The 15282-nt window shown below is 35.3% G+C and overlaps 1 protein-coding gene and 1 long non-coding RNA gene across 3 annotated transcripts; one reads left to right on the top strand and one right to left on the bottom strand.

Annotated features, from left to right (window-relative positions):
- Positions 1-44: 44 nt before the first annotated feature.
- On the top strand, positions 45-2951 carry LOC120776381 (embryonic polarity protein dorsal-like). Its single transcript, XM_040106988.1, has one exon. The coding sequence runs from the start codon at positions 349-351 to the stop codon at positions 2887-2889; it is 2541 nt and encodes an 846-aa protein (XP_039962922.1). The 5' UTR covers positions 45-348; the 3' UTR covers positions 2890-2951.
- Positions 2952-2971: 20 nt separating this feature from the next.
- LOC120776386 lies at positions 2972-5634 on the bottom strand. Of its 2 annotated transcripts, XR_005705427.1 has the most exons (3): positions 4221-5634; positions 3328-4134; positions 2972-3231 (listed from the first exon to the last, which is right to left on the bottom strand). It is a non-coding gene; the product is annotated as an uncharacterized LOC120776386 (long non-coding RNA). The 2 variants fall into 2 exon arrangements; XR_005705426.1 differs by having other exon boundaries at positions 2972-4134.
- Between the last annotated feature and the right edge of the window lie 9648 nt (positions 5635-15282).

Below are 15282 nucleotides of genomic sequence, written 5' to 3'. Positions count from 1 at the left end.
GCTGGAACCACAGATTACTTACCTGTTAACCTCATCAATAAGTATTACACCACAATTGTATATATCCCATGGATACGGATTAAGTTAGAACAACATTGTTTTTTGACATTGATGTCTGATACCTTGAGCCAATATGGCATCCTTCCGCGAATCGCGCTAAATAACGCCAAACCGTCCTAATCGTTCGCATATACCTTTTGTATATGGTAAAGAGTGCAGTCACAAGTTGTTAAATAAAATCAAGTATAACATAGAGAAAAATAGACGTATTAAAACGCTGTGTTTATATAAAAATTATTTCTACAATAATTTTATTCTCTAGCGTAAGTAAGTAAAGTCAGAAGAAAAATGGATTCAGATATCTATATGAATCAGCTCAACGACAACAACGAAAAACCAAAGCCAAAGCGAACACGAAAACCGGTAGCGATTAAAAAACAGCTAGCTGAGCCGAATATAAAATATAAAAACGCTTATGTCAAAATTGTAGAGCAACCGGCAAGTAAAGCTGTGAGATTCCGCTATGAGTGCGAAGGACGTACGGCCGGGTCCATACCGGGTGTAAATTCGACGCCGGCATTGCGAACATATCCTACAATCGAAATTGTTGGCTACAAAGGTCCTTCGGTGTGTGTCGTGTCTTGTGTGTCCACGGATCACCCATATAGACCACACCCTCATACTTTGGTAGGTAAGGAGGGTTGCAAAAGTGGTGTGTACACGTGTAGTGTAAACGAGGTTACTATGCGTGCCGAGCTCTATAACCTGGGTATACAGTGTGTTAAGAAAAAAGACATTGAAGCCTCACTGAAGATGCGTGAAGAAGTACGCGTTGATCCATTCAAAACTGGCTTTTCACATGCAACGCAACCGTGTAGTATAGATATCAACTCGGTGCGCTTGTGTTTCCAAGTTTTTATCAAAGGCGAAACTGGACATTTCACTGTGCCATTGAAGCCCGTCGTCACCGATCCCATCTATGATAAGAAGTCGAAGGCAGACCTCATTATTCGTGAGATGTGCAGTTCGGGAACGGTGCTGGGTAACACGACAATCATGTTGCTCTGCGAGAAGGTGACGAAGGAAGACATATCGGTGCGTTTTTTCGAGGAGAAAAATGGTGTTGTGGTTTGGCAAGCTTATGGCGAGTTTGATGCCTCCAGTGTGCACAAACAAACCGCAATTACATTGAGAACTCCACAATATCACAACACCGATATTGAAGAGCCCGTGCCGGTATTCGTGCAACTACAAAGACCTTCCGATGGTGCCGTCGGTGAGCCTTGGCAATTCAAATATGAACCAGTCAAAAAGTCACGGTTAAGGCGTAAATGTAGACTAAACGATCTTACTATGACCTCACTTAAAGTTAATGAGAACCAGACGGTTACTAATAAACCGATACAAAATAACATCACCCTTGTTGCCACACAAGCAAATTTGGATAAGTTCTTCGTATCTGGTGAGATGACACCATCGCCAGAACCAATGTCACCGTCGTCATCAACCACCAAGAGTGATACGTCGACAACAACTTCGCCTTACGGCAAGGTCACGGAGGTGATTAACCTGGAAAATGGTACGGTGGACATCCAAGAAACTCTCAATGTTGAGATATTTCCAACGACACTGGAAATTCATGAGGAGAGTAAAGTTTATAAGGGTAACCGAAAGTCTCTATTTCCAAAACTTAAAACCATTCAAGACCAGCAACAACAAGCTAATTTGGATGAGCTGTTGCAGCAACCGAATCAGACCCAAATACAGCAACAACAATCACAAGGACACCAATTGCCGCAACCAGAACAACAACCACAATTACAACAACATCAATCTATTTCGCCGCAGTTGCAAGTTCAGCGAGAACAACAATATCCACCGCCGCCACAATTGCAACAACCAATTATTCCGCCACAACAACCACTCCATCCTCAGCAAGAACAACAACATCCACCACCGCTACAAATGCAACAACCAATTATTCCGCAGCAACAGCAGCAGCCACAACAACCACTCCATCCTCAGCAAGAACAACAACATCCACCACCGCTACAAATGCAACAACCAATTATTCCGCAGCAACAGCAGCAGCCACAACAACCACTCCGTCCTCAGCAAGAACAACAACATCCACCACCGCTACGAGTGCAACAACCAATTCTTCCTCAGCAACAACAGCAGTCACAACAAAAACTCCATACTCAGCAAGAACAACAACATCCACCACCGCTACGAGTGCAACAACCAATTCTTCCTCAGCAACAGCAGCAGCCGCAACAACCACTCCATCCTCAACCACTTCAGATGCCGTACCAGCAACAAGGGGTTCCCCAACAACCGCAAACGGAGCTGCAGCAACAACAACAATGGCGTTTGATGCAGCAACTGCAACAACTATTTCTTGGTGACACGAACAGGGAAGAGAAACTCACCAGCATTTTGGCTTTAGCTGTTGCAGCGCTGAGCAATAATCCCCTCAACGTGCAACATTTCCTTAATGCCACTGCAAGCGCCATGTCACAGAATGGTCAGCATAATTCCGTTCAAAGCAGTACACAGCAACAGCCGCTGCAGCCGTCTCCGCCGCCTCAACAACAAAATCCATTTGTACCGCCTCATCAGCAACAACAATTAATAGCGCCTCAACAACGGCAACCATCACAACAACAAAACGATTTATCTCAATCACAATTCCAACAACAATCTAACGTCGCCACTAGTAGCAACGAAGAACCTTTGGTGGGCGAGGCCGCTGCCAAGAATAACAGTGATTCCGAGACGCGTATAGAGACTTCCTCCATAAGCCAATTGCTGAATTTGGATAGTGATCAATTGGTACAGATCTGCGATGACACACTACTCGATCACACCATCACTGACGACTTCTAATTGGCGCCTTTAACCTTCTCAGTCTAGATGTACATATTTATGAGTTTCTCTTATGTTGAAAATATAATACAAAACAATAATATTAAAGTAAAACCCAATAATAATTTTTTTTATTCGAGTTCCTCGTCTGGGATGAAATGAATATTTCCTTAATTGCTTTATGATTTAGCTTGAAGTTCATCAACTTCGACAGCTCTTCCGCAATGACGGCACTACCACCTTGTCTCGACCTGCTCTTTCACATACTTGATGCTTGAAGATTTTTAGTGTTTTGGCAACTTCTGTTGTATCCGATGAGCATAAAATGGCAAAAAAGTGATTCCATCCTCCAATATAGCATGCCTAGAAGTAAAAGAATTGTTAGGTTTTCAATCAGTGGTTCTTTCGGTGTTGAATAATTCTTCAATAACATGTGTAATTGTTGCTTAGAAAACATACCTTTCGATTTCCTGGTAATTATTCAATTATCTATGTATATACGTAAGGGTTCTTTGTTTTATAAATGATCAGGATTACGAGACATGTCGAATTCTGGATGATTAATTGTCCGTCAGTCTGTCCGTGCAAGCGATAACTGAAGATACATTGAGAAAACTTGATACGTATGCTTTGGCACTCTGTGGAATTTACGGATAAGTTGAATCGGCATGTTGACAAGCTCAAAATAATTTCGTTAAACGAGAAACATAACGAGCTTTAATCCTGGCTACAAAAACTCGGTACAAGACATTGAAATGTGGATGGTCTTTTGAAGTTTAAACCTTTTTAAATGTTATATGTAGATCATACTTACTGAGGACAAGTTCTTCTTGCTCTTCTCCAAATTGTGGAATGGTTCATCCATTCATCGAATGATAACTATGTCCACCCCTATTTAGTGGTTATGTGGAAACCTACTAAGAGTGTGGTCACCGGGTCAAAAACATTAAGAGCATTAAATTTCATAGCCGTAATGGTTCAGGAGGGCTCCATTACAGAAGTGCATATTTTTGCCACAATGGTTTGTCCACTACAGTAATCCCATTCCTCCGTGAGACTGTATAAAAGTAACCGCACTCGTTCTATCACTCTCGGTTTTACCAAATCTCTGTGAGAAAGCTAGAATACTTTGGATAGTCTAGTAATTTGTTGCTGGAAGTCCCATCGATCATCAGGTGTACTACAAGGTTGGCAGTTGTATTTATATATGTACATAAAGCTATATGTTTTCAAAGTTCCTTGGTGAAACACGGGACTCCAGTTGTACTATGTTTTAAATGAAATTTTTAATACGCTTTGACCATAGTAAAATGAACTAGCCGAATCAATGCGGCAAAATGCGAGAAACTCACGTAAATTTATGTTTGGAACCAGTCGATTTCAGTAGATCATACACAGCTGGTAACTTCAGCAGCTGATTACTTAAGGTATATAAGTTCGTGTCCAACGCCTTTGTTGCCCGCTCGACCTTTGCATAGTCCTGTCCATCGAAAAATATATACCTTGGCTGTGTTGTTTCGAAAAGACTTGTTAAGAAAAGACAGCTTTAATTCTAAATAATAATAATTTTCAATTTTATTTAGTATTTTCTTATTTTAATTTAGCGTTACACACATACATTTTGATCATTCCGTTTTTCGTTCGTTTTTCATACGTTTCTAGCCCATTAGAGGAATAACTTCACTATTAATACCAACGTGTAACTGTTTTTACAACAAATTCTCTTTATTTATTATTATTTATTTTGTATGCACATAATATAAACATTGTTAATTAGAATTCTGCTTCACTTGGTTCACTTGTCTTTTACATTATTTCGGTACTCTTTTGTCTCCCGTGCACTCTCGTATGTACATACACACACCCAAATGCATGCATGCACATATGTGTGTGTATGCGCATAAGTTATGTTAATAGTACAAATATCCTCATTGTGTATGTGATTTTGTTTTTGCTTAAATTATTTTCATTTATTTATTGGTGAACAGCAAACTTGAGAGTTTCTGCAGAATTCTTTTGCCTTGTGCCGGTCTGTGATTTCAAAGATTTGTGTAGTGTGAGAACTTCGCGTGAGATGAAACAACGGTGCAACATGTGGTTCATTTAAGTGACTTATGTATATACTTTACATAATTATTCATTTATATATTTTTAGTTAGTTGGTAAGTGTGTATGTATGTATTCATTGATGTTGCATGTGCTTAGTTACTTGACTTGTGTGTGTGAATGCAGGAGGAAGACTTCAAATATGAAATTTATACAAAAGTACATACATACATACACATAAAATCGTTTGTGAGCTTTATTTCACAATAGAAAATATACAAATAGATATATTTATATTCTTCATTTTTTATATTCATTATTTTTTTTTTGTTATTTTATTGAACTGTTCAATTGCATGTATCCATTACGAGCCAAATGCTTACAGACTCATTACAACTCCGCTTCTGTCAAATTTGTTGCTTTTTTGCCTTTTTTTTTGCTATTTCTTTTCTACGATTTTGATTTTTCATACCGCTTTATACATACTTATTATTTTTCAATTACTATTAGAGAATGGGCTGCTTTACATTAGTCACCGTAGTGGAGGTCTGCGCAATTCTAATTGGAATTTCTTTCTTTTTTCTTTCGTGAACATTAATGTATAGTATATACCTATATAAAGGTTTGCTGTTAACAGTTAGTTTGTTGGTTTTGTTTTTGTTTTTTTTTTTCCTTCACAGAAAAATAAAATTCTTATAAGAACTTGATTTTGAGCGGTAAGTTTGTATGGCAGCTACATGCTATAGTAAACCGATCTGAACAATTTCTTCGGAGATTACATTACTGCCTTAGGGAATAATTCATGCCAAATTTCATGAAGATATCTCTATATATATAAAAGTTTCCCATATAAGAACTTGATTTTAAACCGGAACTTTGTATGGCAACTATATGTTATAGTAGTTCGATCCGCGCGATTTCTTCGGAGGTTGTAGTGTTAGCTGGAACAATAATCTACGCCAAATTTCGTTTGGATATCAAAACAAATTAAAAAGTTTTCCTTACAAGGACTGCGTTTCCACCGACCAGTTTGTATGGCAGCTATATGCTATAGTGGTCCGATCAGAATATTTTCTTTATAAATTATATCGTTGCCTTGGGCAATAGCACATATACGATTTTGTGATGATAACTCGTCAAATGAAAAAGCTTACCATACAAGAACTTGATTCTGGTCGTTAAATTTGTATGGCAGCTATATGATATATTTGTCTGATATCGGCAGTTTCGACAAATGAGCAGCTTCTAGAGCAGAAAAGCATGTGTGCAAAATTTCAGAACGATATCTTCGAAACGATAACTACTGCGCATATACATATGTATACAGATAGACATAAGGACTTGACCAAATCGACTCAGCTCGTTACGCTGGTCATTACTGGTCTCTACTTTTATGAAGTTCGAGGAAGCAGATTTTATTATTGCATCTGATTTCAACGACTTAAGGGAAATTCACACAAAATTCCAAACCTTTAATGGCACGCAGTTGGTGTTTTACGAAAACGCCAGGCTTAAAGCTGGTGACATGAATTACCGATCTCGCATGCTAGACTTACTATATACATATGTACATATAGCCGATTGACGTTTGCTTTGCTTATGCTTTATTAAGAAGGTTTTCGACTACAAATCAGTATCTTATAGATAGCCTATGGACCGCATTTGTGTAGAACTATTGAAGGTGTGAAGTGTCACACGTCACTTGTGAAGCCGTGATTGAGAAATCTCGCGCTAGTTGGCAGCAGCCTCAAACTAATAAGGGTTTACTTAAGTAGCAGTGAAAATAAAAACCCTATTTCTATGCTTTATTATAAAAAACTCTTGAACTTGTACTAAACCTGCCGCCTATAGAACTCTTCGCTGAAAACTGCGCAGCAAAATCGGCGGGACGACTACTGGCTGCAGGAAAATTTACATATAGAACTAGTTTCGAGCAAAGCTCGGTGGGTAATGGCAGTTGGGCAAACACCGAATATATGACCACACTTTTCAACTGGGAAAGAAGGTTCAAAGTAAACATAGAAAAAGATGGCTAGCGTAAAGGCATGTTAACAACCCGCAACTCTCTAAACATCTACATCGATGGCTCGAAAATGTACAATGAAGTTGTTGCGGGAATATATTGTCCGGACTACTGCAGTATATTTCAAGCTGAGGTCTTTGCTATTGTGAAAGTCGCGAAGCTGGCCTCTACTGAACCAGCAGGCAATTTAAAAGTTTCAGAGTCAACATCTACGAAGACAGCCAAGCAGCAATCAAAAAAGCAACCACGTATCGCATATCGGCCAGAAGTGTCGTGGGAAGCAGGGCAGCAGTGAAAAGTGTTGCTAGAAGTAAGCAAGTTCAGTTCTACTGGATGCCAGGCCACAAAGGCATCGATGGCAATGAAATAGTGACTGAGATTTGCAAGAAAGGTGCAGGACTAACATCCGAAAAAACCTGATCAACATTAAGAGACCCATGCATTGTCTATACGATAATCTCGACAGAATGGTGCACGGCTAACAACCGAAAACGTGAACAACATTGGGAAACCCGAAAACGGTAGATCTGAAGTACATATAATTACAATTGACACTCGATAGAAGAGATTGTAGGAACATGATGGGAATACTAACTGGTCTGATGGGGACACGCGCCCGCAGAATGGGGCTGACAGATCAAGAAGACTGCAGGAAATGTCTAATGCGACGCAACAGGCAAACAATGGAGCAACTATTGGGCACTTGTCCCGCATTGGTAAGACTTCGATGTAAGCATCTGCGGTCCCCATGGTATGAGACACTGGTGGAGGTATCGATGGTGAGGCCGCAGAGTCTGCTAAAACTCGCGTCAAGTGCTGGAATCTTAAAAGATGACTACTCCTCTTGGACCTATCAACTAAACTACAACTGGTATTGCAAGGACCAAAACTGGTCTATGCCTACCAGAATAACCGCATCTAACTTAAAGTATAGCTGTTAAAGCTTCACCTAAACAAAATTTTTTGCGATTTATTAAATTGCTAAGATTTCAACCACATACAGATCTGACATTTAGCAGCATTTTAGAATATCGTCTAGAGAAAGTCACGCTGTTTTTTCTTTAACCTACAGCAAACGATATTTGCCAATCTAATATAATTAATATGCAGACATTATCAAATAGTTATAGCAGTGTTTTATATTATTTTGCTCCGGCGGATATGTACCTACTTCTTTCATGTTTATGTGGGCGTGTGTTTAGTTTCGGCATGAATTTCGGTAAAAAAGTATATCTAAATGCCAATGTTTTGCTATTTTCTTCTACTTTTTCATGGCTTAGCGAAACGAGCTTTTAGTGTCTGCTTTTTAAAAGGCTTTTTCACCAAGTTGTAAAGTAGTTAAACTGCTTTTTTTTTCTTTCCCTGTTTCGACATACGAGTTTAGCAGTCGATTTCCATAGCGTTTGCGGTATTTGCAATTGTTCAAGACAACATTCTCATATTTATATTATTTACTACACATCAATATACCGTAATTATTTGGAGTATATCGTCACTTAAAATGCAAAATAACGTAACATCACTCAGAGAACGTATTCTCCATTCTCTGCATCACTTTTCATAAGTTTACAGGCGAAGGAAAAGCGTTATAATAGGAACCACTTATATTGAAACAAAATTTGAGTTTTGGTTATATATTGGTCAGCATATACTCATAATGAAACAAAATCTGAGTTTTGCTTATAAAATGGTTATATATTGGTTATTTTATCTGACAGGGATTTTCGATTTATTACGATGTTATGTTGTTTTTCATTTTAAGTGACGATATATAGATCTTAAAGCTGTTCTTTTGCTCATTGGTGCGTCTTCTTGCTGTGACAATTGTTTTTTTTGTGACACTTTCATACTTGTAAGTTCCTAACAATTATAGTTAAAATGTACTTTTTTTATTTTCAATAATAATAATTATTATTTTCTCTGTTCATGTCGCTTTTAGTGTTTTCATTAGTGTTCAGTTCTTATTTTGCAACCAAAACAATTTGAATTTTAATATTTTTACAATTAAAACAAACCCATTAAAATCTCGACTTAGTTAATTTATAAAACAGTTAGTTTTCATTTTCATGTGTGCTACATTCATATCTTTACTTATTCGCCTAATTTTTTTAATTTATTTTTTTCATTTTATTTGTATTATTTTACACTTAACTAATAGTTATTACTACACATTTTTCTATTTTCAAAATAGTTTGAAAGTAATATTTACATGGTTTGGACATACATATACGTAACTTAATTATTTTTATATATTTTTCTATTATTATTTTTTATTTCTTGTTTTTATTTTTATTTTATTTTTAGTTTTATATTTTAATATTTTATTTCTGATTTTTATTTTTTTATTTTAAGTTTTTTTCTTTTGTTATTTTATTTTTATTTTTATTTTTATTTTTTATTTTAATTTTTTTCTTTTATTATTTTATTTTTTTTTTTAATTTTAATTTTTTTCTTTTATTATTTTATTTTTATTTTTAATTTATATTTATTTATTTTTCATACAGCAAAGCTTCTGCATAATTGACGAATCAAATTAATATACTTTGTTATTGTAGTTTCCAAAAGTAATTTGAAAACATGTATAAAATTATCTTTGAGCTGGATCAAATCAGATTTTCAATGAGTCATTAGCCACAAATGGCCCATAATTACCACAACCTATTTGCTAATTATAAAATAATTTATTTGTTTGCAGTTTCTCATTTCGCTTGTGACATTTTTAAACCGAAATAATTTACTTCAGTGAAATCATAATGACACAACTGTGCTTCTTTCAAGCCATTATAGACAACTAACGAATTGTTCACATAAAAGTTAAAAAATGCTAATTAACTCAATTCGGAGAGCCTTAAACAAGATAAATAATTAACGATTGTTGACATAAAACTTAATGTTTAAATGTTAATTAACTCAATTGAGAGAGCCTTAATCTAAACTATTAACAAGTCGCGAAAAGGAAAAATATGCTAATTGACTCAATTAAGGGGTGACTATGCGAACATAATTTAACAGCTATTTTATGCACTTATTCTAGGCAACTAACGAACTGTTCCCATAAAAGTAAAAAATATGTTAATTAATCAATTAGGAGAGCTTTAATCTAGACTATTAACAAATTTTTCGCGAAAAGGTAAAATATGCTAATTGACACAATTAAGGGATGACTAATGGACACATATTGTAACAGGTATCTTATACATTTAATCTAGACAATAAATAAATTTCTGCCATAAAATTAAAAAGTGCTAATCTAGACAATTAACAAATTGTTCACGAGAAAGGTAAAAACGCTAATTAACTCAATTAAGTTAGGAGAAACTGTATAGCCTCGAACAAGATGACTATATGAACATAGGAACTGTTACATAATTTAACACGTGTTTCATAGTCTTAATCTAGACTATTAAGAAGTTGCTTAAGAATGGTAAAATCGTTAATTAACTCAATTAAGACAGCAAAAGTTGTATCGCCTCTGACCAGCTGACTATAGGAACATAATGTAACGGGTATTTTATAAATATAATCTAGACAATTAATTAATATTTTAATAATAATCTGGCCTAAAGGTAAAAAAAGTTTCAAATAAAAGTAAAAAAAAAATGCTAATTAACTCCATTAAGCGTTGCCTACCGAAAAAATAACAATTAATTTTATTTATTCAGTCACATTGTGGACTCAGCCAATGGGAAATGGCTTTAAATTGAAAACAAACGTAAACTTTTTATGTCTGTACTCGCTGAGAGAACAGAAAAAAGAGGTTTTCGCAATTTACAAGATAGTGGATCGATTTTTTCTTTTTATAAAATCGCATATGTGGCAAATGTGCTATGGATCATTCCTAAAGAAGTTTTCTTAAGAAACTATGTTGGGTTAGCAGAGCTGCTTACAGGCCTTGAGTTCGCTGACATCGAATACTTACACAGCTTCCGCCAGGATGGGAACGAACAGGGGCTTGCCTGTCTTCATGCATACATGCGCTGGATTTATGGGGCTCGCGCGAGATCGGCAAGCATTGTTTAGAAAACAGCATTGGTGAGGTTGCCAAAGCCTTCTGGGCCAGAGTGGAACGTAACAGGATCATTGAGCTGCTAGCTCTTAGCAAGGCTTACATCACTGCAATAAGAGGCGTCCTAACACGCGATGAGGCTAAAGATTTTGGAGGACGCAACTTGTCAAAGTTGCCACGAGAAAAATGTGTTGGAAACATCTAGACACCTCCTTCACGACTGTCCAGCTTTCGCCAGACTAAGGTCGAAGGATCGCGAAGGCTATACTTTTTACGAACTCGGCGAATTGGCTGGAACTGATGTAAGCCGCCTCAATATATTTGAGGCAGGCTTCAGGCGTTTTGTCGATATATTTTGATACCAAATACAAAGTTCTCAGCAGCTTTTCGGTGTATTCTATCTGTGAATTCGAGGCATTCATAACAACAAACACGATATATTGTGATATTATTTAGGCTTCGAAGCGCTTAAATCTGTTGGAGGTGAATCAAGTACTCTCAGAAAGGTCTCAAGTAGCGGCAATGTGAAATTCGTAAGCTTTTTTTGGGAGACCTTGTTGGGTGCTATTTGCTATTCGTATAATATTTTTTGGTATAAATAAGTTTTAGTTTTTTTAACGTCCGTCTAAACTCCTCGGCGGGAAGCACAAATTCGTATTTTGTGTAGTGAAAATTTGAGCTCTCTCGATACGCAGGTTTATGTAACTTTTCTTCTACATAAGCTATAATGTTGGCTGAAAATTAATACTAAAAAAACATACTTCCAACCATAATCTGTGCCACATGATTTTGGTTTAAAAATGTCACATGCGTGTAAGTTCTTTATATTCATTATGTATGGGCTTTTTGCTAAATTAATCACACTTATTCTCACGCTTAATACATAAATTTAGTATTAACACTTATATTCAAGTCTTCAACAATCTAGTTATTATTATAAATACGTAGTTATTACACTTACAATGCCTCGGTTGCTAGAAAAAACCCTGTATGCACGAGTAACTACTTCCGCGCTTTGATATACAACAACATCCACACATTTAACCCTCCACGCACGGCACAATGGAACGCAACTCGCATACACGACTTGCAGCGTCTTGCGATCCGCACTTCCCGCAATTGCTATGCGCTCTCCTGGCTACACTTATGTATATATGTATATTACCTTAGATGTATATAATTCCATTGTACATATATAAATTTGTTTTTATACCACATATTTACTCTTTTACATAACTTTACATGTGTTTTTACTCACATTTCCAACATAACATGTTTGTATATACTTTCAAGATGTTACTGTTATTTATTTTTTCGATTTTTTCAATATTTCTTGTAGCTTATTACAACCAACGCTAATGTCGAAACGCTTATATTTGCGCTTCTCAATCAAGCAAATTAAGTTTATAAATATATTTTAGTATAATAAAAAAATTGAAATTAACTGTAAATGTTTATGTACATAGCAGGAGGCAAACGAATTAAAAGTGAAAATAAAAAATTAATGCGAAAAGCAATTGAAAACTGGAGTGAATTTTGGATAACTAAACGAGATTTGGCTATAAATCTCAAATCTTGGCGCTCGCTAAGGGATTTCGCTATGTAGAATTCATTTTATGCTTCGAACTGCCGGCATTACGTGCGATTCGGGAGTGGGCACACACAGGAGTACACAAGAATTACATGATTTTGAGTGTAAGTAAACTACAGTTAGCTGTTGTATTGAGGGTCTTGAGTTGTAGTGTTCATACTATGTTTTAATGCTTTTGCCATATTTAAATTTATACTTTAAAATTTTTGGTTCTAAATTTATTTTTTATTATTTTTTATTCTGACATTTAGTTGCTTTTTTCGTTTATTTATTTTTTTACAATTTTGTGTGTTCCTTGTGTGTGTGCTTGAAACCAATAATTTGACTTTTATGTTCATAGTAATGTGATTGGTAAAGCTGATGGTTATTGCATGTTTATGAATTTTTCGTTTTACTTTTTCATTTTCGAAGTAAGTGATTGAGTTCTTTGCAAATTTCGTACTAAGTTAAAGTTTGTATATAGATTATCATACTATGCTAAATAACTAGGTTCACTTAGGTGTATACTACATAAGTCAAAAATGTTTAGTTTTGAAAAAAAAATATAATAAAAATATTTAATTTTGAATACTGAAAGCTTGGAATTTTAGCGAATTTGGTGTTTGAAAAAAATCATAAAAATATTTAATTTTTTTAATTTAAAAAATATTATATAGATACATATAAGTATATAGGTATGAGTTGCTCTATATAATAAGTATGGAATTCGTATAATAAACTCTGTTTTATTTATAATAACTACACGACAGTTATATTCGAACTATTGTTGGTAAAAAAGTTAAAAAAGAAATGAAAAATAAGTACCCCTACACTGGTTTTCAACTCCACTCAGTTGAATTGAACTTCAGATCAACCCCACTCGTTTTTGGTCTTACGAAGTTCAACTATTATTTGTCGAATTTTTTTTTTCGAATGGTTTTGCCATCTTAGAAAGTGAAATTTAAACAGATAACAGTTGTAACGGGTGATCCAAGTAGAGATACTTTTTCAATATCCTTTTTTTGACAGATCGCGCGTGAGTCGCGTCAAGCTATCATGATATTTTGTTCAGTATTGTTTGGCATTTCATCGTGAAAAGACTTTCGCCTAAACAAAGTTTACAAATCATTCAAATTTATTACAAAAATGCACGTTCTGTAAAGACTGTGTTTCTTGTGCTTTGTTTAATTCAATTCATTATTAGATAATATTCGACCGAGTAGACCACGTCCAGCATGCAGTGAAGAAAATTTAGCAGTCGTAGCCGAGAGTGTATACGTAGACCGCAGAGAGTCGATTCGGCGCCTTTCGCAGCAACTCGGACTGACGCTTTTCTAGTCGAGATCTTAAATTGAAAACATAGAAAATACAGCTTGTACAAGAACTGAATCCGCTCGGCCTTCCCAAGCTACATTACTTCGTTCTATGGGCTTTTGAAGAGTTAAAAGAAGATCCGAATTTTTCGCGGATGGGGCCCATTTTTGGCTCAATATTTTTTTCAAAAATGATGCCGATGAAAATGTAACCGTCAATGATGACTGCTATCGCGGCTTGATAACGGACCATTTGATGTCTGAAATTGAAGCTCGTGATCTCGGCGACATTTGGTTTCAACAAGACTTCCCACACATCGCACCAATCAATGGATTTATTGAGAGAGCACTTCGGTGAGCAGATAATTTCACGTTTTCCTCCAGCCGGTCGATTGGCAATCAAAATCATTTGATATCACATCTTTAGAGTTTTTCCTGTGGGCATATGTAAAGTCTAAAGTCTGTGCGAATAATACCGCTTTGATTCAAGCCTTGGAGCAAAACATCATGGGTGTTACTCGCCAGTTACCAGTCAAAATGCTCGAATGAGGCATCGACAATTGAACTCTACGGATGGACCATCTCAGACGTAGCCGCGGCCAACATTTGAAAGAAATAATCTTCACAAAATAAATGCCAAAGAATACCATATTCTTTCGAATGATAATAAACATTATTCAATAAATTTGAGGTTTCTGTTTTTTTTTTTCTTTAAAAATATTAGGAAACTTCTAAATGAAACACCCTTTAGTTTATCGATACTGTAGTCAACCTCACTGCCACAAAATTGAATACTTTGTGGTATTGAAGTTAGAAAATATTTCAACTGAAATTTGTTTTGACAGATTGAGTTAATAACGATAATAGAAAACTTCAACCAAAATGCAGTTGAGTTGAAAGCCGTTACGAATCTACACACAGCTCGTAAGCTTCAAATTGCTTATCGCTAATAGAGAATAGAGAGGCAGCCCGTAACAACTGTTACAGACAGCGGCTTAATTAGTTCTATTAGTAATTGGCTGATTTTTTTTTGATAATTTATTTTTATTTATTGAAACTGCTTGTTTTTTTTGCTGGCTTCAGTTGATTCACGTGGCTTTCTACATCTCCTATAAACTATTTTTAAAAAATATAATAATTATAATATTGCTAATAATTTATATATTGCTAAAAATTATATAGTTATAATTAATAATATAAAAAGTCATAATTAATTTGTTAATTAAGGTAATTTTTACAACTGACTACTCAACTAGAAATGAAAGAGTTTTTTTATGTATAGAAAAGTTATTTTTCACTGTGTATGTTAAGCAAAAATCTACAGCTTGCAAAGAAAAGTTTTTGAGAAATGGCTTAAATTTCTTTTACTAATAAAATCTAGCCAAGCTAATAAGTTTTACACAACAACTAATTTATTTTAATTAATTTATTAAAAACATGTAATTGATATATTGAA

This window comes from Bactrocera tryoni, chromosome 1 (genome assembly GCF_016617805.1).
Source record: "Bactrocera tryoni isolate S06 chromosome 1, CSIRO_BtryS06_freeze2, whole genome shotgun sequence".
NCBI classification, from domain to species: Eukaryota; Metazoa; Arthropoda; class Insecta; order Diptera; family Tephritidae; genus Bactrocera; species Bactrocera tryoni.
Note: the sequence above shows the minus strand (reverse complement) of the source record. Positions and strands in the feature narration are given on the sequence as shown.

Bases quoted from the DNA above. Each gene is read 5' to 3' on its own strand.
- LOC120776381 (XM_040106988.1), top strand. From the start codon at position 349: ATGGATTCAGATATCTATATGAATCAGCTCAACGACAACAACGAAAAA.